At 47.8% G+C, this 26,024-nt stretch overlaps 1 protein-coding gene across 1 annotated transcript in view; it reads right to left on the reverse strand.

Moving 5' to 3' along the window:
- Window positions 1-15,776: 15,776 nt before the first annotated feature.
- Window positions 15,777-26,024, reverse strand: part of BPNT2 (3'(2'), 5'-bisphosphate nucleotidase 2) — a 29,593-nt gene continuing 19,345 nt past the window's right edge. The window contains exon 5 of the mRNA XM_069731375.1: window positions 15,777-16,806. Within this exon, the coding sequence (XP_069587476.1) occupies window positions 16,559-16,806 (248 nt within the window). The 3' untranslated portion in view covers window positions 15,777-16,558. The remainder of the gene's footprint in view (window positions 16,807-26,024) is intronic.

A 26,024-nucleotide genomic window follows, 5' to 3' on the forward strand; every position in this document is an offset into this window, starting at 1 on the left:
TACAGACTCCGGTGACAGGACTGGTTGTAAATCCTTTTTTTGTTAAAGTAAACTGGTTAAACGTTTCAGTGCCTCAGTCTTTCATTTGGACAATAGCCATCTATCCAGGATTGGGATCATCACCGCTGGGAGAACCTGCTGCTGATCAAGTAAGTGCCTGTTCCCTCACGATACCCTTTACACTGTGCATTGCCTGAGGCCACAGCACCGGGTCAAGCCACCCGTGACACCCCCCTCAACAGACAGACCCCATTGGTCCGGTGCTGGGTACCCCGGTCTCTTGGGCGTCACAATTACAAGCTGCTGCTTTAAAGGGGTTGTCCGCTACTAGTACAACACCTTCTCGATCTAAATGTTTGGCGCCAATAAAATACACCTATACTACCCTCCTGTGTCGGCGTCGTTCCAGCAGTGTCAGCACCCATTATCCCAGGTGGTTATGACACGAGCCCTGTGCCCAATCAGTACTGAAGTACACAAGAACCAAATGGGCACTAACTAGTGATGAGCGAATATACTCGTTACTCGAGATTTCCCGAGCACGCTCGGGTGTCCTCCGAGTATTTTTTAGTGCTCTGAGATTTAGTTTTCTTCGCCGCAGCTGAATGATTTACATCTGTTAGTCAGCTTGATTACATGTGGGGATTCCCTAGCAACAAGGAAACCCCCACATGTACTTATGCTGGCTAACAGATGTAAATCATTCAGCTGCGGTGAGGAAAACTAAAAATCCTAGCACTGAAAAATACTCGGAGGACCCACGAGCGTGCTCGGGAAATCTCGAGTAACGAGTATATTCGCCATCACTAGCACTAACCTAATACCCGCATATTGTCAGTCTTTGGGCTTTATTAATGGTTCATAAAACTTTTTAGCTTAAGTATTTAGTAAAATGATTTATAGGTGATCCCTTTCTTTTTTGCATACTTCTATGTTCTTTGTGCTTTCTGCAATCAGCGCTGTCATCACTGTCCTCAAGAAGTCAGACAGCAACTGCAGTCCCGGCTTCCTGCTGATGTTCAATACGTCTGAAGGCGGCGAGTGAAGCCGGCACTGATTGAGTGCTGGAATGGTGCCGGCAAGGAAGGGGAGTGTAATTTTTTTTATTTTATTGGTGCCAGACATTGAGATGGGGCAGGGGTTGTCCAAGTAGAGCACAACCCCATTAACCCCTTACCGACCTCCGCCGTACTATTACTGCGGAGGGCGGTACCCCCGCTTTGATGCAGGCTGCGGTGGTGAGCCCGCATCAAAGCCGGGACATGTCAGCTGTTTTGTACAGCTGACATGTGGCCACAATAGCGACGGGTGGAATCGCGATCCACCCACCGCTATTAACTAGTTAAATGCCGCTGTCAAACGCTGACAGCGGCATTTAACCGGCGCTTCCAGCCATCGGGCCGGAAATGAGAGCATCGCTGACCCCGTCACATGATCGGGGGTCAGCGATGCGTCAGCATAGTAACGACCTCTATGGTTACTGATGCCGGCTTGCTGTGAGCGCCACCCTGCGGTCGGCACTCATAGCAATGCTGTAATTCAGCTACATAGGAGCATGGCAAAAGTTAAAAAAAATTATATATATATACATACACACACACACACATATATACTAGATGATGGCCCGATTCTAACGCATCGGGTATTCTAGAATATGCATGTCCACGTAGTATATTGCATAGCCCACGTAGTAGATTGCCCAGCCACGTAGTATACTGTCCAACCACGTAGTATATTGCCCAGTCACGTAGTATATTGCCCAGCCACGTAGTATATTGCCCAGCCACGTAGTATATTGCCCAAACACGTAGTATATTGCCCAGCCACGTAGTATATTGCCCAGTCACGTAGTATATTGTCCAGCCACGTAGTATATTGCCCAGCCACGTAGTATATTGCCCAGCCACGTAGTATATTGCCCAGTCATGTAGTATATTGCACAGCGACATAGTATATTGGCCAGTCACGTATGTCACAGGTTAAAAAATAAAAAATAAACATATACTCACCTTCCAAGGGCCCCTTATAGTTCGGTCACATGACCGTGACGTCATGGCAGGTCCTTCTTGCGCAGGCCCTGTGATGACGTCGCGGTCACATGACCGTGACGTCATGGCAGGTCCTTCTGCCATACCATCCTTGCCACCGGAACTTGCCGCTTGCATGGAGCGGTTACCGGAGCGTAGCGAGGAGCTGGAAAGGCGGCGGAAGATGAGTATATAATGATTTTTTATTTTATTATTTTTAACATTAGATCTTTTTACTATTGATGCTGCATAGGCAGCATCAATAGTAAAAACTTGGTCACACAGGGTTAATAGCGGCGGTAACGGAGTGAGTTACCCGCGGCATAACTCGGTCCATTACCGCTGGCATTAACCCTGTGTGAGCGGTGACTGCGGGGAGTATGGAGCTGGCGCTGACTGCAGGGGAGTAGGGAGGGACTAATCTGACTGTGGCCGTCGCTGATTGGTCATGGCAGCCATGACAGGCAGCTGGCGAGACCAATCAGCGACTTGGATTCCATGACAGACAGAGGCCGCGACCAATGAATATCCGTGAGACAGGACAGACAGACAGAAGAGATGGAAGTGGCCCTTAGACAATTATATAGTAGATATATACAAATTATACATATATACACACACATATATACATACATATATAAACACATATACATACATACACATACAGTTAGGGCCAGAAATATTTGGACAGTGACACAAGTTTTGTTATTTTAGCTGTTTACAAAAACATGTTCAGAAATACAATTATATATATATTATGGGCTGAAAGTGCACACTCCCAGCTGCAATATGATAGTTTCCACATCCAAATCGGAGAAAGGGTTTAGGAATCATAGCTCTGTAATGCATAGCGTCCTCTTTTTCAAGGGACCAAAAGTAATTGGACAATGGACTCTAAGGGCTGCAATTAACTCTGAAGGCGTCTCCCTCGTTAACCTGTAATCAATGAAGTAGTTAAAAGGTCAGGGGTGGATTCCAGGTGTGTGGTTTTGCATTTGGAAGCTGTTGCTGTGAGCAGACAACATGCGGTCAAAGGAACTCTCAATTGAGGTGAAGCAGAACATCCTGAGGCTGAAAAAAAAGAAAAAATCCATCAGAGAGATAGCAGACATGCTTGGAGTAGCAAAATCAACAGTTGGGTACATTCTGAGAAAAAAGGAATTGACTGGTGAGCTTGGGAACTCAAAAAGGCCTGGGCGTCCACGGATGACAACAGTGGTGGATGATCGCCGCATACTTAATTGGGGGAAGAAGAACCCGTTCACAACATCAACTGAAGTCCAGAACACTCTCAGTGAAGTAGTTGTATCTGTCTCTAAGTCAACAGTAAAGAGAAGACTCCATGACAGTAAATACAAAGGGTTCACATCTAGATGCAAACCATTCATCAATACCAAAAATAGACAGGCCAGAGTTAAATTTGCAGAAAAACACCTCAAGAAGCCAGCTCAGTTCTGGAAAAGTATTCTATGGACAGATGAGACAAAGATCAACCTGTACCAGAATGATGGGAAGAAAAAAGTTTGGAGAAGAAAGGGAACGGCACATGATCCAAGGCACATCACATCCTCTGTAAAACATGGTGGAGGCAACGTGATGGCATGGGCATGCATGGCTTTCAATGGCACTGGGTCACTTGTGTTTATTGATGACATAAGAGCAGACAAGAGTAGCCGGATGAATTCTGAAGTGTACCGGGATATACTTTCAGCCCAGATTCAGCCAAATGCTGCAAAGTTGATTGGACGGCGCTTCATAGTACAGATGGACAATGACCCCAAGCATACAGCCAAAGCTACCCAGGAGTTCATGAGTGCCAAAAAGTGGAACATTCTGCAATGGCCAAGTCAATCTCCAGATCTAAACCCAATTGAGCATGCATTTCACTTGCTCAAATCCAGACTTAAGACGGAAAGACCCACAAACAAGCAAGACCTGAAGACTGCGGCTGTAAAGGCCTGGCAAAGCATTAAGAAGGAGGAAACCCAGCGTTTGGTGATGCCCATGGGTTCCAGACTTAAGGCAGTGATTGCCTCCAAAGGATTTGCAACAAAATATTGAAAATAAAAATATTTTGTTTGGGTTATGTTTATTTGTCCAATTACTTTTGACCTCCTAAAATGTGGAGTGTTTGTAAAGAAATGTGTACAATTCCTACATTTTCTATCAGATATTTTTGTTCAACCCTTCAAATTAAACGTTACAATCTGCACTTGAATTCTGTTGTAGAGGTTTCATTTCAAATCCAATGTGGTGGCATGCAGAGCCCAACTCGCGAAAATTGTGTCACTGTCCAAATATTTCTGGCCCTAACTGTATATATACACACATACATATATACATACACATACATACACACATACATACACAGGGCTGTAGAGCTGGAGTCAGAGTTAGTTTTGGTTGGAGTCGGAGTCGGTAGAAATGTACCGACTCCGACTCCAGCTTTTAAAAAAATGTATTAATATTTCATAATTGAACTTTCATATGAATTTTATAAATGCTACTCAAATAAGCCTGATTACTTACCGGTAATGCCCTTTTAATGAGCCACGACAGCATCCACAATGAGAGAGGGACCCGCCCATAGGAACAGGAAACCTACAGAGATAAAAAGGGCGGTCCCCCTCTCCTCCTCAGTTGTTTTTCAGAGTACGAGAGGAACCGCCGTTGTTAAATTAGTATATATATCCGCAATTTGTTTGTATGTTATCTGTATTCACCTATGAGAATAGCCTGTATACATAATTAATTAGGGTGGGAAGTGACAGGGTGCTGTCGTGGCTCATTAAAAGGGCATTGCCAGTAAGTAATCCGGCTTTTTACCCTTCGCCACGACAGCACCCACAATGAGAGATTTTCAGAGAACCTTCACCTGGGTGGGATCACCGTACTAAGGACGGCTCTCCCGAATGCCGTCAGATGCAGAAGATAGATCAAGTCTATAATGTCTATAGAAAGTCGAGGGTGACGACCAGGTTGCAGCCTTACATATGAACTCGATGGAGATGTCTTTATTCTCCGCCCACGAGGATGATACGGCTCGAGCTGAATGCGCCTTTACTCCCTCTGGAGGATCTTTGCCTTTTGACAAGTATGCAAGATGGATAGCCTCTCTGATCCATCGGGACAAGTAGCTTTTGTGACCCCGTGGCCTTTTCGGTGACCCTGAAAAGATACAAAGAGAGCCCTACTCTGTCTGCAGGACTGGTTGCTCTCTATGTATTTTAAGATTGCTCTTTTCACACTCAACATATGTAGTTTCTCTTCCTCTGGATTTGACGGATTGTCATAAAAGGAAGGCAGAAAAATCTCCTGAGATCTATGGTAGTTTGTTGCTACTTTGGGGAGATATGATGGATCTGGTTTGAGAACTACCCTGTCCTGGTATGTCATTAAGAATGGAGGGTCTATAGAGAGAGCCTGGATGTCTCCCACTCTTCTGGCTGAGGTCAAGGCTATCAATAGGGCTACCTTATATGTAATATTCTTCAGAGAGATAGAATGTAAGGGCTCAAAGGGAGGTTCAGTCAACACCTCAAGGACCAGATTCAAGTCCCAGGGTGGTAAACGTGGAATATGCACTGGTGTACATCTTTCACATGCTCTAATAAATCTTGCTATCCACCTGTCACAGCTATGTTAGCACTATAAAGGGCTCCTAAGGCAGACACCTGAACTCTTAAGGTACCGTCACACATAACGATATCGTTAATGATATTGTTGCTTTTTGTGACGTAGCAACGATATCGTTAACGAAATCGTTATGTGTGACAGCGACCAACGATCAGGCCCCTGCTGGGAGATCGTTGGTCGCTGGGGAAAGTCCAGAACTTTATTTTGTCGCTGGATCACCCGCTGACATCGCTGAATCGGCGTGTGTGACGCTGATTCAGCGATGTCTTCACTGGTAACCAGGGTAAACATCGGGTTACTAAGCGCAGGGCAGGCGCTTAGTAACCCGATGTTTACCCTGGTTACCAGTGTAAATGTAAAAAAAACAAACACTACATACTTACATTCCAGTGTCTGGTCACGTCCCTCGCGGCCCTGCACTTAGTAACCTGATGTTTACCCTGGTTACCCGGGGACTTCGGGATCGTTGGTCGCTGGAGAGCTGTGTGTGTGACAGCTCTCCAGCGACCAAACAGCGACGCTGCAGCGATCGGCATCGTTGTCTAGATCGCTGCAGCGTCGCTAAATGTGATGGTACCTTTAGGGTATTGACTGATAAGCCCAGCGCATGGCCTTTTTGTAGAAATTCTAGGATAGCTTTAATAGGCACCTTATTAGAGAAGGGTTTTATGTAGAAATTAAGGAATTTTCTCCATACTCTGCTGTATATTAAGGTTGTGGACTTTTTTCTACTTAGCAGTAAAGTATCAATTAACTCTTGAGAAAACCCTCTTAATGTCAATATTTGCCTCTCAAGTTCCACGCCGTAAGGTGGAGGCCCTTTACTTGTGGATGGTAGAATGGACCCTGAGACAGTAGGTCTGGTGTCATTGGCAGAATCCAGGGATCGCAGACTGACATCGCTCGAAGACAGGAGAACCAGGGCCTCTTTGGCCAAAATGGTGCTATCAATATTACTCTTGCTTTCTCCTCCTTTATCTTTTTGATGACCAATGGGATTAGCATCATTGATGGGAAAGCATATGCCAGATCGTAGTCCCACGGATACTGGAGCGAGTCTATCATGTCTGGATTGTCTGCCACATTCAAGGAAGCGAATGCCCGTACCTGTTTGTTGTTCCTGGTTGCAAATAAATCTATCTGTGGAAGACCCCACATGTCCACTATGTTTCTGAATATTTGAGGATTGAGGGTCCATTCTCCCTGGCGTAGCGTGTGGCGACTTAGAAAGTCGGCTTTTGAGTTTTCTATACCTCTGATGTGGAGAGCTGTGAGTGATAGAAAATTTAATTCTGCTAAGTCGAAGATGTTTGCTGCTGAAGACATCATACTTTCTGATCGTGTTCCGCCTTGACGATTTAAATATGCGACGACCGTCGTGTTGTCTGACAGGATTCTGATATGGGATCCTCGGAGCTGGGGAAGGAAAAAATTCAAGGCATAATAAACCGCATTCAATTCTTTCCAGTTGGAGGACTGCTGGATCTCTGACGAATTCCAGCGACCTTGAGCTATATATTTATCCAGATGGGCCCCCCACCCTTCTGGCCCTGCATCGGAAGTGACTAATTTAGAGGGTGTTATTGTCCATGAGACTCCTCTGGACAAATGGGTTCTATCTAACCACCAGTGAAGTGAATCAAGTACATCTTTAGACAGGGTAATCTTCGTATTTAAACGACCATGGCAACGAGATTGCGCATGAAGTGTCTGGTACTGTAGGGCTCTGGTATGGTATTGGGCCCATTGGACCGCAGGAAGGCAGGAGGAAAGTGAGCCCAAAAGAGACATGGCATCTCTAAGGGACATTTGAGGTTTTGCCCTTGCCATAGTGACTTTTGAAATTATTGTTAGTTTTTTGGATTCTGGTAAGAAACATTTTTGACTTACAGAGTCCAAAACTAGTCCTAGGAAGGACTGACGGGTTTCCGGATGTAGTCTGGACTTTTTGAAGTTCACAATCCAACCCAAAGCCTGTAACGATGAAATAGTATTAGTGAATCATTCTTTACATTGAGAGGCTGAATCTCCAATTATAAAAAAGTCATCTAGATAAGGCACAATTAGCGTCTCCTGATGACGCAAATAAGCCATCACCTCGAGCATAACTTTTGTGAAAACCCGAGGAGCCATAGACAGGCCGAATGGCATGGCTGTAAGTGACGGATCCGGCCTTGTAGGTCTACCACCACCCTGAGGTACTGTAGGTGTTCCGCATAAATGGGAAGATGATAGTACGCATCCTTCACATCTAGACCTGTCATAAAGCACCTAGGAAACAAAAGTTAAATCATAGATCTTATTGATTCCATTTTAAAGGTATGATCGTACAGAAAGGAATTTAGTCTTTTTAGATTAATTATAATACGAAAAGTACCATCTGGTTTTGGAACCAGAAATAAAGGGGAATAAAATCCCCTCCCTTCCTGATTTTTTGGTACTTCTACGAGAACATTCTTAGCCAAAAGGCTTAGAATTTTTAACTGAAGCGCTTTTTGCTGTTCCGGCGCTTTCAGTGATGTAACAACGAAAGTATACTGCGAGATTTTAAAGAATTCTAATTTTAATCCAGATTTTACTAGGCGGAGAATCCACTGATTTGAAGTTATATGTTTCCACTGATGGTAAAAAAACTTCAGTCTTCCACCCACCGGAATTTCATCATTGATGGTATCTGCCACGTTTAGATGTTTCGGGATTACCGAATAAGGCACCTTTTGGTTTCTCCTTCGTTTCCCAAAGCTCTCTTTGCAGCTCATACGGCCTTCTCCTGTTAAATGGCCGCCTTCTAAACGCTCTCCTATAAGAAGGCAGAAACTGTTTAGGAAATCCCTTCCTTCTTTCTCCTGCTTTATTAAGTAGGTCATCAAGAACCTTCCCAAACAGGAACTCACCCTGGCACGGGATTGTACATAATCTCGATTTAGATTGTGCATCGCCTTTCCATCCCTTCAACCAAAGGGCACGTCGGGCTGCATTGACAAGGCCCGCTGATCTTGCTGCCAGCCGCAAGGAGTCCACTGAAGCATCTGTTAAGAATGCCGTAGCGCTTCTAATTAAAGGAATTGCTTGCAAGATTTTTTCTCTTGCCACTCTACCTTTAATCTGCTGCTCCAGCTGGTCTATCCATACCAATAGTGACCTAGCTGTGCAAGTACCCGATATGGCGGGTTTAAAGGCCCTGTATTTGTTTCCCATAACCTTTTAAGAAGAGCTTCAGTCTTGAAGTCTAATGGGTCTAGTAAGATCCCTGCTTCTTCCACAGGGAGGGACGATTGTTTTAAGGTGGATGCTACCGCCGCATCCACTTTTGGCACCTTGGACCAAACTTTTTTTTTTGGCACCTTGGACCAAAAGCCTTTTTGAAGAGGAGGGAAGGAACCCTTTTCCCTGTTTGTCCCATTCTTTCTTTACAAGATCTTTCACGGCGGAGACCACTGGGAAAGTTCGCCGTTTTTTGTGACCTAGGTCTGCGAACATGTCCTGGGCCGATCTGACCCCCTTAGTGTCTGGACAACCCATGTTATTCCTTACCGATTTTATAAGGTTATTTATGCTGTCCAGTGGAAAGCATGCTCCGCTCTCATCCTCAGAAGAACCGGTTGATGATTTCGAGGTATTAGAGGACCGAATTAACCCCTCTTCTGACTCTGAACTAGAAGGAAGGGGACGGCTTTTACTCCCTTGTTTTTTCTGGCTTTTTGATCCTAGAGATTGGATCTCCTGCTTAATTATGGCCCTGATGTTAGTGGTGGTAACTGCAGCCTCATCCTGTAAGGTTTGATTTATGCAATCTTGACACAACCTCTTTGGATATGAATCAGGCAGGGGTTGTATACACAGGGCACACTCCTTATGTTTCGTTTTACTGGTCCTTTTAGCCTATGGGGAGAGGGTAGAGAAGGAAGGGATCAGCTTATAGGTAGAGGATTAAATACACTCACCCAGTGAAGCATTCATTGTACCGGTCTTGGAGGAGGAGACGCTGTGCGGCTTCTAAGTGGATCTGACTCTCTACTTCTTCTAACATGAGTGTCAGGCTCATTAACAGAGCGACCACTCTTCTTTGCTGCTGTGGACTTTGAGGCCTTAGCGCTGCTTTCTTTGCCAGCGCTCACCTGCTCCACCGCTGGTGGATGCTCCTCACGCGTTGGGGACGACATTCCGAGCACAACCGCTGTGTCCCGGCTCCATATTTGAATGGGCGGTATTTGCCACGTACCAGGCCGCGAACCGGAAGTGCTTTCACTACTTCCGGTTCAATCAGGACAGAGCACACTTACCCGGGAGACGCTGCTGCCGCCGACCCTAGAAGCGCCGCTCCTGCGTCCTCCTCACCATAGGCCGGGCTTAGCGCCCGGAACCTGCCGGGAACGTAACCAGACGAGGGGGGAGGCTGGATACAGTGGCTCCCCCGACGCTGCTACCGACGCCGCAGCCCCTGCCACTCACAACCAGACCAAACAGGCGGGTGCATGGGTCAGGTACGATGGAGGTGCTCCAACCACCTCGACATGTAGGTTATCCACTATCTCCGATAGGAACAGTAAACCAACTGAGGAGGAGAGGGGGACCGCCCTTTTTATCTCTGTAGGTTTCCTGTTCCTATGGGCGGGTCCCTCTCTCATTGTGGGTGCTGTCGTGGCGAAGGGTAAAATATATGTTCTATCAAACTATGAACAACAGTGATAAGCAGTTCTGCTGGAGATAGAGACATTTCTTAGGATACCATCACACAGTGGCATTTTGATCGCTACGACGGCACGATTCGTGACGTTCCAGCGATATACTTACGATCTCGCTGTGTCTGACACGCTACTGCGATCAGGGACCCCGTTGAGAATCGTACGTCGTAGCAGATCGTTTGAAACTTTCTTTCGTCGTCAAGTGTCCCGCTGTGGTGGCATGATCGCATGGTGTAACAAAGGTGTGCACGATATTGTATACGATGTGCGCATAGTAACCAACAGCTTCTACATCGCAAACACGTCATGAAATTATCGCTCCAGCGTCGTGCATTGCGAAGTGTGACAGCAGTCTACGACGCTTGAGCGATATTGTTACGATGCTGGAGCGTCACGGATCGTGCCGTCGTAGCGACCAAAGTGCCACTGTGAGACGGTACCCTTACTTCTTGTGTGTCACTGTTCTCCACTGCCCTTATCTAATCTTATACTTGGTTAACCTCATGCTGCCCCAACCCCCCTACTTTCAATGTATGAAACTGAAAGTGAAAATGTGTTGCAAATTCTTAGTAGTAAAGCTCCTCCTCTAGACTAGATGTTTGGTGTGCGTCTTCCAAGCATCTCACAGCTGCTACTCAGAAGAGGAAGACTGTAAGAAGTATTATCCTTTCAACAAACTTTGCATCAGTTAACTGTGAGTACATGAGGAATAACAGTATTACTGACCACTATATCAGTTGTAGGACCTGGCAATAATTTTGTACAATTGTTTTTAGGAAAAACAATTGTCATTTGGATTGTGAATGCAGAATTAAAAACCTGAGAATGTCAAAGAAGCGTCACATTAAAGAGGTTGTTCTCTGCTTTCAAAATAATTAGATCAGATTTGAGGCACTACTTTTTGTGTGTATTCTAATAAACATAGTTTTTGCTCTAAGTGGTCTGATTACTTATATGATGGTGAGAAACTGAATAAACACGATGTTAATATTTGACAACAGTAAATTTATTGTTACGAATTGGCCATTTATGAAGGAGTCGGAACCTGATAAAATCCAGGAGTCGGAGTCGCAACTATGGCTTACCAACTCCACAGCCCTGCATACATACACACATACATATATACACATACATACATACATATATACACTATATAATTGTCTAAGGGTCACTTCCGTCTTTCTTTGTCTGTCTGTCTGTCACGGATATTCATTGGTCGCGGCCTCTGTCTGTCCTGGAAATCCAAGTTGCTGATTGGTCGTGGCTGTTTTGCCGCGACCAATCAGTGACGGACACAGTCCGGAAGAAAATGGCAGCTCCTTAGGGTACCGTCACACAGTGGCACTTTGGTCGCTACGACGGCACGATGCGTGACGTTCCAGCGATATACTTACGATCTCGCTGTGTCTGACACGCAGCAGCGATCATGGACCCCGCAGAGAATTGTACGTCGCAGCACATCGTTCGAAACTTTCTTTCCCGCTGTGGCGGCATGATCGCATCGTACAACATAGGTGTGCACGATATTGTATATGATGTAATGGGTGGAGTAGCTGGATACGTAGGAGCGCCAAATTCTCCACCTCCTGTGTGCTGATTGGGCGGTACAATACTGTGCGTTCATTCGACAGACGTAGTACTATTGTTCCCGGCCGATAAAACCGGAGCTGTCGAGCGCTGTATTCTTTTCTCTCTGGAGCACGTGGATGAAACATAACTCCTAAATCCCCTGGATTCCCTCGACTTAAAACTACAGACTATTTCCTGCAATAGGTATGTACAACGCTACAGCGTAGCAGATGGTGCGCTTCAACGAGGATACCTCCTGTTAACGCTGGAGCGTGGACGATTGCTCCTTATGGAGAGTAGGGTAGGCCAGAGCGCCTCAGGTACACAGCTGTAGCGTGGCGTATTTTATCCTTTTACAGATCGAGCTGTAGCACGGTGGACTGCCCCGTTTATGATGGTAGCACCATATATATTTAGATCAATGGTCAAAACATTTTTTTGTAAGCACGTGTATTTATTGTACGTTTGTTTTCTTTTAAGGAAGTAAGCTCACTTCCAGTGAGAGGTCTGTCGTTGCTGCTGCCCTGGTGTTTGAGGCAGCACGTCTCCTAGAGGAGAGATGTCCTAAACGAAAACGTCGCATGTGGACCCGGAGCTGGCTGCAGAAAAAGATCTACATTGTCACACATGGGTCTCATAAGAGTTACGTGATAATAACCCTCATGATTTCCGAAACTACCTTAGGATGTCAGAGGAATCCTTCAAGATTATACTTGCTGCTGTTACGCCACTCATACAAAGGCGGGATACGCCGATGCGTGCAGCCGTGCCCGTGGATGAAAGGTTGGCGGTGACACTGCGGTTCCTGGCCACAGGAAGGTCTCTTCAGGATTTACAGTTTTCCGCTGCTGTTTCAAGGCCTTTACTGAGCGTTATAATTCCGGAGACATGCGAGGCCATTGTGCAGAGCTTAAGGCATTATATGGAGGTGACTGTATATTTACTACTGTTTTTTGCTGCTGTTTTATGTTATGTCGATATATTATACTAGCTATTGAACCCGTTCTATGCCCGGGTGGCGAGCATTTCTATTGGTATATGGTCTCCATCCTGTCATGTGCTGCTCCATCCTGCCATGTGCTGCACCCATCCTGCGTCCCCATCCTGTCATGTGCTGCACCCATCCTGCGCCGCCGTTCTTTAATTTGCTGCTCCCAGCGTTATTTTATAGATTATATTATGTTGATATAGTGTTTAGCACCCCTCTCAGTCAGTGAAGCAGTCTGATAAAATGGCTGCCTGCATACTCAGGATTGTTGACTTTGTTTGACTACTCCATACTGCGCGTCAATCACTCTATGATGTCCACATGACAGTGTATGTGCACAACAATATATTTTTCCTAATTTGTACATGTTTCCTTTTCATCTTGCAGTTTCCCAAGACAGCGGATGACTGGAAGAGAATTGCTTCCGATTTTGAGCAGCTGTGGTAGTTTCCAAACTGCGGTGGCGCATTGGATGGAAAGCATGTGCGCATCACGCAACCAGCCAACTCGGGATCATTTTTCTACAACTACAAAGGATATTTCAGTGTGATCCTCACGGCCCTTATCAATGCGAACTATGAGTTTGTGGATGTTGGCATGAATGGTCGAGTCTCCGATGGTGGTGTTTTTGAACACACTTCATTTGGGGAAGGCTTGAGGAACAATCAACTGCAGTTGCCACAAAATGAAGACACAAAAGGAAACCTCAATTTTGTTTTCATCGCTCATGAAGCTTTCCCTCTTCATCCCCATCTGCTGAAGCCATTTGCGCAGAGAACACTCACAGCGGAGCGGAGAATCTATAACTACCGGTTGTTTAGGGCCCGTCGTGTGGTCGAAATGCCTTTGGGATTATGGCGAATCGGTTTAGAGTTTTCCACACAGCTATCAACTTGAAGCTGCCGTCTATAGACTTAGTGGTTTTGGCATGCTGTGTGCTGCATAACTTCCTGAGACGCCACGATACCAGCTCCTACTCTCCTCCATTTTACTTTACTCCCCGCAGTCACTGCCTGGCGCCCGCATACTCCCCTCCACTCACACAGGGTTAATGCCGGCGGTAACGGACCGCGTTATGCCGCAGGTAACGCACTCCGTTACCGCCGCTATTAACCCTGTGTGTCCCCAACCTTTTACTATTGATGCTGCCTATGCGGCATCAATAGCAAAAAATTGTAATGTTAAAGATAATAAAAAAACAAAAAACCTGCTATACTCACCCTCCGTAGTCCGCAGAGCCGACCGCCATCTTCCGTTCCCGGCGATGTATTGCGAAATTACCCAGAAGACTTAGCGGTCTCGCGAAACCGCTAAGTCATCTGGGTAACTTCGCAATGCATCATGGGAATGGAAGATGGCAGCAGCCGCGCGCATATCGCCAGAGCGCCGCTGGATCCCAGGAGATGAGTATATAACTATTTTTTATTTTAATTATTTTTTAACAGGGATATGGTGCCCACATTGCTGTATACTCCGTGGGCTGTGCTATATACTACGCCGCTGGGCAATATACTACTTGGACATGCATATTCTGGAATACCCGATGCGTTAGAATCGGGCCACCATCTAGAGTGTGTGTGTGTGTGTGTGTGTGTGTGTGTGTGTGTGTGTGTGTGTGTGTGTGTGTGTGTGTGTGTGTGTGTTTGTTTGTTTAAATCACCCCCTTTCGCACCATTCAAACCAGATTAAAAAAAAAAAAAAAAAATCAAACCTACACATATTTGGTAGCCGCGTTCAGAATCGCCCGATCAATAAAAAAAAAAGCATTAACTTGATCGCTAAACAACGTAGCGAGAAAAGAATTCGAAACGCCAGAATTACGTTTTTTTGGTCGCTGCAACATTGTATTAAAATGCAATAACGGGCGATCAAAAAGAACGTATCTGCACCAAAATGGTATCATTAAAAACGACAGCTCGGCACTCAAAAAATAAGCCCTCACCTAACCCGAGATCACGAAAAATGGAGATGCTACGGGTATCGGAAAATTGAACATTTTTTTTAGCAAAGTTTGCAATTTTTTTTTTACCACTTAGATAAAACGTAACCTAGGCATGTTTGGTGTCTATGAACTTGTAATGATGACTATAGTAGTGGAGAATAGTAATGGTAGGTCAGTTTTAGCATTTAGTGAACCTAGCAAAAAAGCCAAACAAAAAACAAGTGTGGGATTGCATTTTTTTGCAATTTCACCGCACTTGGAATTTTTTTCCCATTTTCTAGTACACGACGTGCTAAAACCAATGATATCAGTCAAAAGTAAAACTCGTCCTGCAAAAAAAAAAAAACAAGCCCTCACATGGCCATATTGACGGAAAAATAAAAAAATTATGGCTCTGGGAAGGAGGGGAGCAAAAACAAGAACGCAAAAGGGCAAGGTCTTGAAGGAGTTAAATAAACAAATTGCATACGGAGGACAAGTGAAAAAAAAAATAATAATCATCCCACTTTTCTGGATGCAACGCTGAATGAATTTTCATATACTTATGAGAACCTATGCAAAGGCTTTGACCCCGTTCACAAATCAGGATTTTACATCAGAATTTGTAATCCATAGAGGAGGTGCGAATCTCCATTAGGCCACGTGCACACGCAGAGTATTTGGTCGTCAGTATTTTACATCAGTATTTGTAATCCAAAACCAGGAGTGCAACAATCAGAGGAAAAGTATAATAGAAACACGTCACCACTTCTATATTTATTACAAATACTGATAGTGTGAACGTGGCCCACCTCTGGTATTACTTGGTCCGGACAGGTAAATTGGTGCAGTCTGAATCTAGTGTTTTCATACAGATTACTAGCCACGGTTTTCAGATGAATCAGTTCGGAGAATGGTAGATGAAAATGAGGTTTACACTGTGCAAGTCATCCCACAAAATGTCATTTTTATTTTATTTCATCTCCACCATCCATGGCAGCAGGAATACAATGCAACGTAATATGCATCGGAAAAAGAAAGCATAAATAAAAAGGCAGCCAGAAACATGAACAGAGGACATAGAAAACTAATGGAAGATGGATGAGAAAGTATTTCACATGTTGACAGTATCATAGACTGTCATTATAGTTAGCACACACAAACCCATTTCACAAGGATTAAAACATCTGTAATGCGTTTCTGTGACGTCTGCAGGCTCCGAGCTGAAGGAAAGTCGTACCGTTACCATACCTTAATAATGCTTAAAATCAGCTGAACCGCAGAGATTATGATCCAGTAAATCCAGTCCCCACCCAAAATAAAGTTTGCATAAATTAAACAGCAACATAATTTTGTTGTGTGATGTGAAGCAGAAAGGCACAATGCTTATTAATACCACTATTCGGGAGTGGAAACAATGTAATGTTCTTGTATTTAAAAGAAGATTTGAATTTCACCCTATATAATCCAGAAAGTCTCTGCGTAATCCCAATCTTCATCGTTCATACTAAACCAGAACAGCCGCTCACACCAAGGGCGCCCATTTTGGCCTCCGAGCGTCATCAGCTCTGACTTATACAGCAGGAAAATACTTCGATATCAAGTCTTTCGAATCGAATGTATGAGAACGCACTGAGCCTGTGCCGTGACAGACGTCGTTCCAGGTCCGTAAACATACATGTGCTGTGGAGTGAAGATGTATAGACGCAGGTTTATTTGGAGGACATTTTTTTTAAGACAATTTATCAACAAGGGCGTGGTGGTCCATCCCGATGCTTGCTAGCAGCCCCCCTTCATTTCCATCTGATCCTGTATAAATGATTTCTTCTCCTTTAAGAGTGGTCATTTGGCCGCCAAGTGCACTAAGTATCGCACTGCCAGCACAAATGTCCCACTTCTTGATGTAGGTGTTGTGAATATAAACGTCAGCAGTCTCTTGGTCGTTGCCTGTCACGTCGAGTAACGAAAGGACTTTGTACCCTGGAAAGCAAATAAGACAGGAATTATCCTCACTGCATGATATGTCCAACTACATATCCTCAACCTGGTACCACCTGCACATTTTGACCATGTCAGTAGGTCCCGTGGGCCATGTACTGACGCAAGGGACTGAGTGCTCCTGGACGATACAGAAGCAGAGTTTAACCTTATATACATGCAACAAGGAAACGAAGAAGCGCTACCGCACAGCTCTTCTTCTACACATCAGCATTTCTGGCCATCAGAGCCATTAAAAGGGATGGTCTCACCTTGTTAAGTGGGAAGAAACTGCAAAGGGCTTTTAGAAATGAACAACTTTGTAATTTACTTCTTCTCAATAAGAGGGATTTACAAATTTATTGTGTACAGCTCATCGCCTGTATTACCAACCACCACTGCAGTCCATCAACAGAAGCGGTTTCCGAGGCCTGTTTGTAAGGGAATTCCCACATGTGTTGTGTCTAACAGCCGCAAATCATGCAGCTGCAAGGACTCGAACATAATATGCGAGCACGCCCAGATGCTTAGATAACACCCAAGCATGCTCAATAACACATTATCCGAGCATGTTCGCCTATCCATAGAGACAACCTTTAATAGTAGCTAGTACACATTCATTAAGGGCTAACTTACAAGACCTTCACACACACACTTTACTGGATGTGTATAAATGCAAAAAATACCATTGTGTCATGTCATTTAATTAAGTGGCCTTTGAGAATTCTAAGAATTCACACAGAATCACCAGTAGTAATGTGCAAATGTCAAAAATGCAAGTCAAATTTAAGAGAATGATAACTTTCCATTTTCACACTGGTCACTAGGCCTAATGTTAAGGGAATGTGGACACGTTGCGAATTCCACTGCAGATTTTTCAGCCTAATTCTAATCTGCAGGTAAAATTACCTGCTTTTCGCATGCAGATTTCGCCTGCGGATTCCTATAATGAAACAGGTGTCAAACGCTGCGAAATCCGCACAAAGAATTGACATGCTGCGGAAAATAAACCGCTGCGTTTCTGCGCTGAATTTTCCACAGCATGGGCACAGCGGATTTGGTTTTCCATAGGTTTACATGGTACTGTACACCGCATGGAAAACTGCCGCGGATCCGCCACGTGTGCACGTACCCAAAGACTCCCACCTCTTGTTGGGCAACTGATCAATAGACGGACTCAGACTCTACTGAAATGTATATATATTCTGGGCATCTCATCAGGGCAGAGGTCATTGCGCAGGTTGTGGAGAGGTGAGCCTGGTCATCACCTATTGTGAATGATGGATCTCAGGTTACCAACTGTACATAGAAAGGTCACATTTCATTGTAATCCTGCTTGTGATGAAAATCAGACAACGGAAAAGTATTTTGTGTAGAGATGAAAGTCTGAGACTAGTATAAAGCCTGGAAGGCATTTGTGTAAATTGAAAGAGTTCTGATATTTTTTTCTTTAATAAAGATTGTAATATGGGAAGGACACTGCCTGGAAGATAATTCTGCCCCCAGAGCTTATTTTACAAGAAGTCAAGTTACCAGTTTGAGAAAACAGGATTTTTGGTTGCTTACCGTAAAATCTGTTTCTTGAAGCCTCCATTGGGGGACACAGGAACCATGGGTGTATGCTGCTGCCACTAGGAGGCTGACACTATGCAAATAAAAAAATTAGCTCCTCCTCTGCAGTGTACACCCCACCGACTGGCATTAAACTCTTCAGTTAGTGAGAAAGCAGTAGGAGAAAGAACAAGGTTGAAAAACCATAACCACAAACTTGAGAACTGTAAACGTGAGAACAGTCAGAGAACATATAACAAAAACATTGGGAGGGTGCTGTGTCCCCCAATGGAGGCTTCAAGAAACAGATTTTACGGTAAGCAACCAAAAATCCTGTTTTCTTTATCGCCTCTCATTGGGGGACACAGGAACCATGGGACGTCCCAAAGCAGTCCCAAGGGCGGGAAAAAACAGACTTCCATCAGGTCAGAGGACTCACCACTGCCGCCTGCAGGATCCTTCTGCCTAGGCTGGCGTCCGCCGATGCGTAGGTATGGACCTTGTAAAATTTGGCGAACGTGTGGATGGAAGACCAAGTTGCCGCTTTGCAAAGCTGTAGGGCGGAAGCCCTGTGGTGCACCGCCCAGGAGGCGCCGACTGCCCGGGTAGAGTGAGCCTTAATCCCAGGAGGGGGCACTCTGTTCTTGACCCGGTAAGCCTCCAAAATTGCCGTTCTGATCCAGCGAGCAATAGTCGCTTTAGAAGCCGGCTGGCCTCTGCGCGTGCCATCAGGAATGACGAAAAATGAATCCGTCTTCCGGAAAGAGGATGTTCTATCCAGATAAATCCTCACTGCCCTGACTAGGTCCAGCTTGTTCAACGATCGCTCCAGAGGATGAGTCGGAGCTGGACAAAAGGAAGGTAGAACGATGTCCTCGTTGAGGTGGAAGGTGGAAACCACCTTAGGAAGAAAAGAAGGTGGAGGTCGGAAGACCACCTTGTCCTGGTGAATGACCAAAAACGGAGGGCGGCAAGACAGTGCCGCCAGCTCGGAAACGCGGCGAATGGACGTGATGGCCACAAGAAAGGCCACCTTCCAAGATAAAACTGATAGAGGAATCTCCCTAAGAGGTTCAAAGGGAGAAACCTTCAAAACGTCCAGTACCAGGTTTAGGTCCCATGCCTCCACAGGGGCCCTGTACGGCGGGACGGCGTGGGCTACCCCCTGAAAGAAGGTCTTAACCTGTGGCCGAGAGGCCAAGGTCTTCTGAAAGAGGATGGAAAGCGCAGAGACCTGACCCTTCAGGGAACTAAGAGCCAGGCCCGAATCCAGTCCTGCCTGAAGGAAGGCCAAAAGAGAAGGCAGGGAAAAAACCATAGGCGGCACGCGGTTGGACTCGCACCAACGGAAGTAGGCCTTCCAGGTGCGGTAGTAGATCCTGGAAGACGAAGGCTTCCGAGCCTGAATCATGGTGTGAATGACGCGGTCCGAAAGGCCGGACGCTCTTAGAACCGCGGTCTCAACAGCCACGCCGTTAAACTGAGCGACCGAGAATTCGGGTGGCAGATCGGACCCTGGGACAGCAGATCGGGCCTGTCTGGAAGGCACCAGGGAGCGTCCGCGAGAAGGTTGACGAGCTCCGCGAACCAAGCTCTCCTGGGCCAATCCGGGGCGATCAGGATGACCGGCACCCCTTCCGCTTTGATCTTCTTCAACAGTTTGGGAAGTAATGGAAGGGGTGGGAACAGATAGGGCATCTCGAACTGTGACCAAGGAATGGCCAGAGCATCGACGCCCACTGCGAGAGGATCGCGTGACCTGGAGACGAATTGTGGAACCTTCCTGTTGATCCGAGACGCCGTGAGATCCACATCCGGAGTTCCCCATCGAAGACAAATCTGATGGAAGACCTCCGGATGCAGGGACCATTCCCCCGCCGCGAGACCCTCGCGGCTGAGGAAGTCGGCGGCCCAGTTTTCTACGCCGGGGATATGCACCGCGGATATCACCGGAACCGTTGCCTCTGCCCAAAGGAGGATCTTGGACACCTCGGCAAGGGCCAAGGAGCTCCGAGTCCCCCCCTGATGGTTGACATATGCCACAGCCGTGGCATTGTCCGTCTGGATCCGGACTGGAAGGCCCCTGAGAATCCTTTCCCAATGGCGGAGGGACAGAAAGATGGCCCGAATTTCGAGGACGTTGATCGGCAGCGCGGACTCCTGCAGCGACCAACGGCCCTGAACCGTCAGGTGGCGAAAAACCGCACCCCAGCCGATCAGGCTGGCATCCGTTGTCACCACCTGCCAGTGAACCGGAAGGAAGGACCTGCCCTGGGAGATGAGAGGAGACGTCAGCCACCAGTTGAGAGACCGCTTGACCCGAAAGGAGAGTCTGATCGGCCGATCCAGGGAGAAGACCGACCTGTCCCACTGAGACAGAATGGCTTGCTGAAGGGGTCGAGAATGGAATTGGGCGAAGGGAATCGCTTCCAAGGTAGCTACCATCCTCCCCAGAACCTTCATGGCCGATCGGAGGGAGGGAGGCCGAGGACCCTGGAGCAAGAGAATGTCCCGACAAAGGGTGGATCTCTTGTCCTTGGGAAGGAAGACTCTGGACAGACGAGTGTCGAAGAGCATGCCCAGAAAGATGATGCGCTGAGAAGGAATAAGGCAGGACTTCTTCCGGTTGACCAGCCATCCGAAACGGGATAAGGTGTCGAGAACAATGGACAAGCTTTCGTGGGCCTGAGCAAAGGACGGAGCCTTGATGAGGATGTCGTCGAGGTATGGAAACAGAACCAAGCCTCTGACTCTCAAAATGGCCATCAGCGCCGCCATGATTTTCGTGAACACCCTTGGCGCGGTTGCGAGACCGAACGGCAGGGCGACGAACTGAAAATGATCTTGTTGCACTGCGAAGCGCAGGAAACGGTGATGTCCGGGAAATATTGGAACATGTAGGTAGGCGTCCTGGATATCTATAGAGCATAGAAATTCCTGAGCCTCCATGGAAGCAATTACTGAACGAAGGGATTCCATCCTGAAGTGTCTCAGGCGAACCCTCCTGTTCAACAATTTGAGGTCCAGAATGGGACGAACCTTGCCGTCTTTTTTCGGTACCACAAAGAGGTTCGAGTAGAAACCCGTGTACCGTTCCTTTTCTGGGACGGGAACGATTACCCCGGATTTGAGCAGAGAAGCGATGGCTGCGAAGAAGCCCGGAACCAAAGCGGGATCTTTTGGAGGACGAGATTGGAAGAAACGATCTCTGGGTCGGGAGGCGAACTCTATTTTGTATCCCGAAGACACAACTTCCCTGACCCATGCATCCTCTACTGCGGAAATCCAGACGTCCCTGAAACGGAGAAGACGGCCCCCCAACCTGGGAGTTGGGCTGGAGTCTTGCCGAGAGTCATGCGGAAGTGGATCTTCCAGTCCTGGGCCTGGACGATCTACCCTGGGAATAGCGAGGACGCCAGGACGGAGTGGGCCTGAAGGACACCGCCTTCTTCTCTTGACGTGCCTGTGGCCTCTGTTGCTGCTGGGAAAAGGAGTTTGACGCAGCGAAGCGACGAAAATGCCGGAACGAGCGAAACTGCCGTCTAGGAGGAGGGCGACGAGGTTTAGCCTGGGGGAGAAGGGAACTTGTGCCCCCAGTGGCGTCCTTAATGATCTGGTCCAGCTGGGAACCAAAGAGACGAGAGCCCTGGAAGGGCAGACTAGTGAGGGACTTTTTGGAGGACAAGTCCGCCTGCCAGGCCTTGAGCCAAATGGTCCGGCGAATGGCAACGGCATTGCTGGAAGCCTGAGCCGCACAAGACGCGACATCCAGGGAGGCGGAAACCAGGTATTCACCAGCGTGGGAAATCTGGTTGGCAAGTTCCGCTAACTGCGCGGGAGGAGCCCCGTCCAGGATACCTCGCCGCAGATCCTTGGCCCATTTTGAGATGGATTTTGAGGCCCAAGTGGAAGCAAAGGCCGGGCATAGCGCTGCTGAAGCCGCTTCGAAGGCAGATTTTGCGAAGGATTCTATAACTCTGTCGTTAGAATCCTTCAGAGACGCTCCGCCGGACAGTGGGAGCACCGTGTTGGTGGACAGCCTGGACACAGGTGGATCCACCGAGGGAGAGACCGTCCAATTGGCGGTAAGATCTGGTGAAAAAGGATATAACACCCCCAGGCGTTTTCCCCTCTGAAAACGTCTGGTCGGATTCTCTCTCTCTCTGGTCAGGATTTCCTCGAATTCAGGATGAGGGGCAAAAAATCTTGAAGGTGGTTTGGCCCGTCTAAACGAAACCGCCTGATCTGCGGGTTCCGTAGAGGGATCCTTAATGCCGCAGGTTTGGTTTATAGCCCGAATGAGGTTCTGGACCGACTCACTCATGGTGGCGATTTGGCTAGGATCCAACTCCGACATCTCCTCTGAGGGCGCATCAGATAAAGCCTCGCCTGACTCAGGGGAGGAGGAACGGTGCGACACCAACCGCGGGGGAGGGCCGTGCGGCGAGATGGAACGCGAAGAGGACTCAGACCGACGTTGCTGTCTGGACCTTTTGTGGCTAATCAAGGAGGGCTCGGGCGGCGGTTCCTGCGACCCGCTGGCCACTGCAGGGGTCTGCAGGGGTAACCGATCCAGCGCGGACACCAGGGTTTGAGACACCCGTGTTAAATCGGCCACCGATTGTGACAGAGAAGCGGCCCAGCCTGGGATGGGGGGATCACTCTCGGGCGGAACAGCCGGGGGATCCTGGGCGGTGGGAACAATCGGGTTGCTGCAGGACTGACACAGCGGGGAGGACTGACCTGAGGGAAGTTTGCTGTTACAGGACGAACATGCAAAGTACGTGACTAAGGCAGAAGATGAAGAGGTAGGGGGACGAGAGCGGCCCCCTTTAGAGGTAGACATTTTTAGGGACCCTGAAGATGCCAGTGGGTTAGGGGACAGTGGGCAGAGGGGGGTGTCAGTCTGCAGTGCAGCTACTCACGGACCCGGTCCTGGAAGATGTCCCACTTGTCCTCGGCGGAGAACTTCCCTGAGGTGCTGATTCTGCGATGCTGAGCCACAGAAGATGCGAGTGCTGCTGCTGTGAGAAGCGGTGCACACCGGCCGAGGGACCCACGAGGAAGGGGGTGGAGCCAGACGCAGAGGCGCCGGTGGGCAGGGCGCAGTATGTCGGGCGGGAAAGAAGCCCGCCCGCAGAACCGGAAGTGGGGAGCCGAGAAACCGGAAGTAGGCCCCGGCGTAAGCCGGGACCTAAATTAGAGACCGGCGCCGCCGGAGAAGGGAACCGCGGCGCCGGAGCAGCGCGCCGCAGAGTCCGAGAAGAGCGGCAGTCCGCCAAGGCTGTCCGAACGGAACCGGCGGGGCCGCGGCGCCAGAGGCAGGCCCCGGCAGAAGCCGGGACCCAAACTAGAGGCCGGCGCCGCCGGAAAATCGCGGCGCCGGAGAATCGCGTCGCCGGAGCGTCGCCAGAGAATCGCGGCGCCGGAGCGCCGCCTGAGAATAGCGGCGCCGGAGCGCCGCTGGAGAGTGGCGGCGTCGGAGCGCCGCAGAAAGCAAGCGGCACGGCACCCTGCCAAGGACGCCGTGCAGACACAGGACACACCGCGGCCGCCGAGAAGCGAGACCGCAAGGGGGAGCGGCGCGGCAGCCCGCCAGGCCGAGACTCCACAAGGGAGACACCGTGGCTGTGCGGCCGCCAATGAAGGAGAGCCCAGGAGGAAAATGAGCCACAGCCCCCGTGGCTGTCCCTGGGATCCCCCCAAACAAACGCCATGAGGGAGGACCGGGGGACATCTGGAGAAAAGATCCCGGGGGAATGGAGAGCCCGCCAGGGGGAAATACTCACCTAAACATCCCACGCCGTTACTAACCTGAGGGGAATGAGACGTCCACGGAGCTGTGATGGACGTCCTCGTCTCCTCCGACCGACAGGCTCTGGTAGGCGAGTGGGTGGGGGACGGAGCCAGGACCGGACTTCTGAGCACGCTTCTGTGCTAGGATCTTGGTCCTGGAGAGGGATCTATGAGGATACGGGGTGGCAGTACACGCCGTACTCATAGTCCGTATTGTGGGACTACAGGTGTGACTGCTCACCCTGTATCCCTCTGGAAGAAAACCTGAAAAGAAACGACGCACATTGAGGTAGATAATGGTCTAATGAAAGACCCGTGTCCACCTCCTACTGACACTAAGCTAAACTGAAGAGTTTAATGCCAGTCGGTGGGGTGTACACTGCAGAGGAGGAGCTAATTTTTTTATTTGCATAGTGTCAGCCTCCTAGTGGCAGCAGCATACACCCATGGTTCCTGTGTCCCCCAATGAGAGGCGATAAAGAAATGTAACTAACAGAAAGCAGGAGAAATTAACTTTGCCTTCTTGAAACCTCTTTTGCAGCTCTCTGAGCTCAGCTGTATTGTAACAATATTGCAGCCCTGTCTGCCTGTGAGATGGAAGCGGAGAGGAACCTGCAGATGTGTCCAGTATAATCACACACAGCTCTGCAGTGGAAAATTGTATGGGATTTCGGGCACCCACTACTGGACCAGGGTTATCACTAGTGATGAGTGCACGTGCTCGTATAACGTGTTATCAGAGCATACTCGGGTGTTAGCTGAGTATCTTGTGTGTGCTCGAATAATATGTTCAAGTCCCTGGGGCAAAAGGCAATTCCCGCAATTCCAAAGCCCAATGTAGCGACAACATGCTGGTGGTCAAGTTCATGGACAAGTGGGTTGTCCTTTTCTTGACCACAATACATGGTAATAGCATCACCCCCACTGCAGTATAAGGTAGCAATATACAGGTCCCCAAACCAGAATGTGTACTGGGGTACAACAAGAACATGGGCGGGTGGTCTCTCTGATCAAGTCCTCCAGCCCTACAGTGCCATGCAGAAAACCAAAAGCATGTCACAAGAAGCTGGCCGTGCACATTGCCATCTGTACAATGTATAACCAGGGCTGTGGAGTCGGAGTCATGGAGTAGGTGTCCATTTTGGTGGAGTCTGTATAAAACGGATGGACCACAACTCCTAAAATATATAATAAATTCGATTCAGTAGTTCTGTGCAGGATGTGCTGTAAATGTTTTCAGAATAACTTAGTAAAGTTATAAAATGTCCTTTAAATGTCTGTTATGTTCCTGATCTCAGCTTTTAGTGGAGATGAATCTGCTGCACTTTATGCACATGCTCAGTTGAGAGGCCGTGCTGAGGAGTTGGGGTTGGAAGTCAGGGAAACTGAGGAGTCTGAGTCGGTGGTTTGGCTTACCGACTCAACAGCCCTGTGTATAACACTTATGTGCCATTACGATGTACAGGCCAGACCAGCACATTCCTTCAGGTACTGATCAAGGCCCTAATATTTGGAAGTCAGGAAGGAGCGGGCCCCAGTACTTTTGGAACTGAAGGTGTTTGTATCGTACCAGTGTAACACCTCTCCGGTGAGGTCCATCAAACTGCAAACAGAGGAAGGTCATAAAAGTGCAAGGTGTACTACAAAAGGGGGATAAGAAAAACCACCTGCCCAGATAAACCTCGCCTGTGCACGAAAGACTGTTTCAAAGTGTAGCACTCATCCATGGACTGCTAAATTTAATTCTCAATTCCTAGAATTTATTGCACAACTTGATGCGCTCCACATAACTCACATATGCTAGTTTGATGTACTCTACGCAACTCACATACGCCACCACATTATACGATTCACATACCAAAATACTAGACCAA

This window comes from Ranitomeya imitator, chromosome 6 (genome assembly GCF_032444005.1).
Source record: "Ranitomeya imitator isolate aRanImi1 chromosome 6, aRanImi1.pri, whole genome shotgun sequence".
Taxonomy (NCBI): Eukaryota; Metazoa; Chordata; class Amphibia; order Anura; family Dendrobatidae; genus Ranitomeya; species Ranitomeya imitator.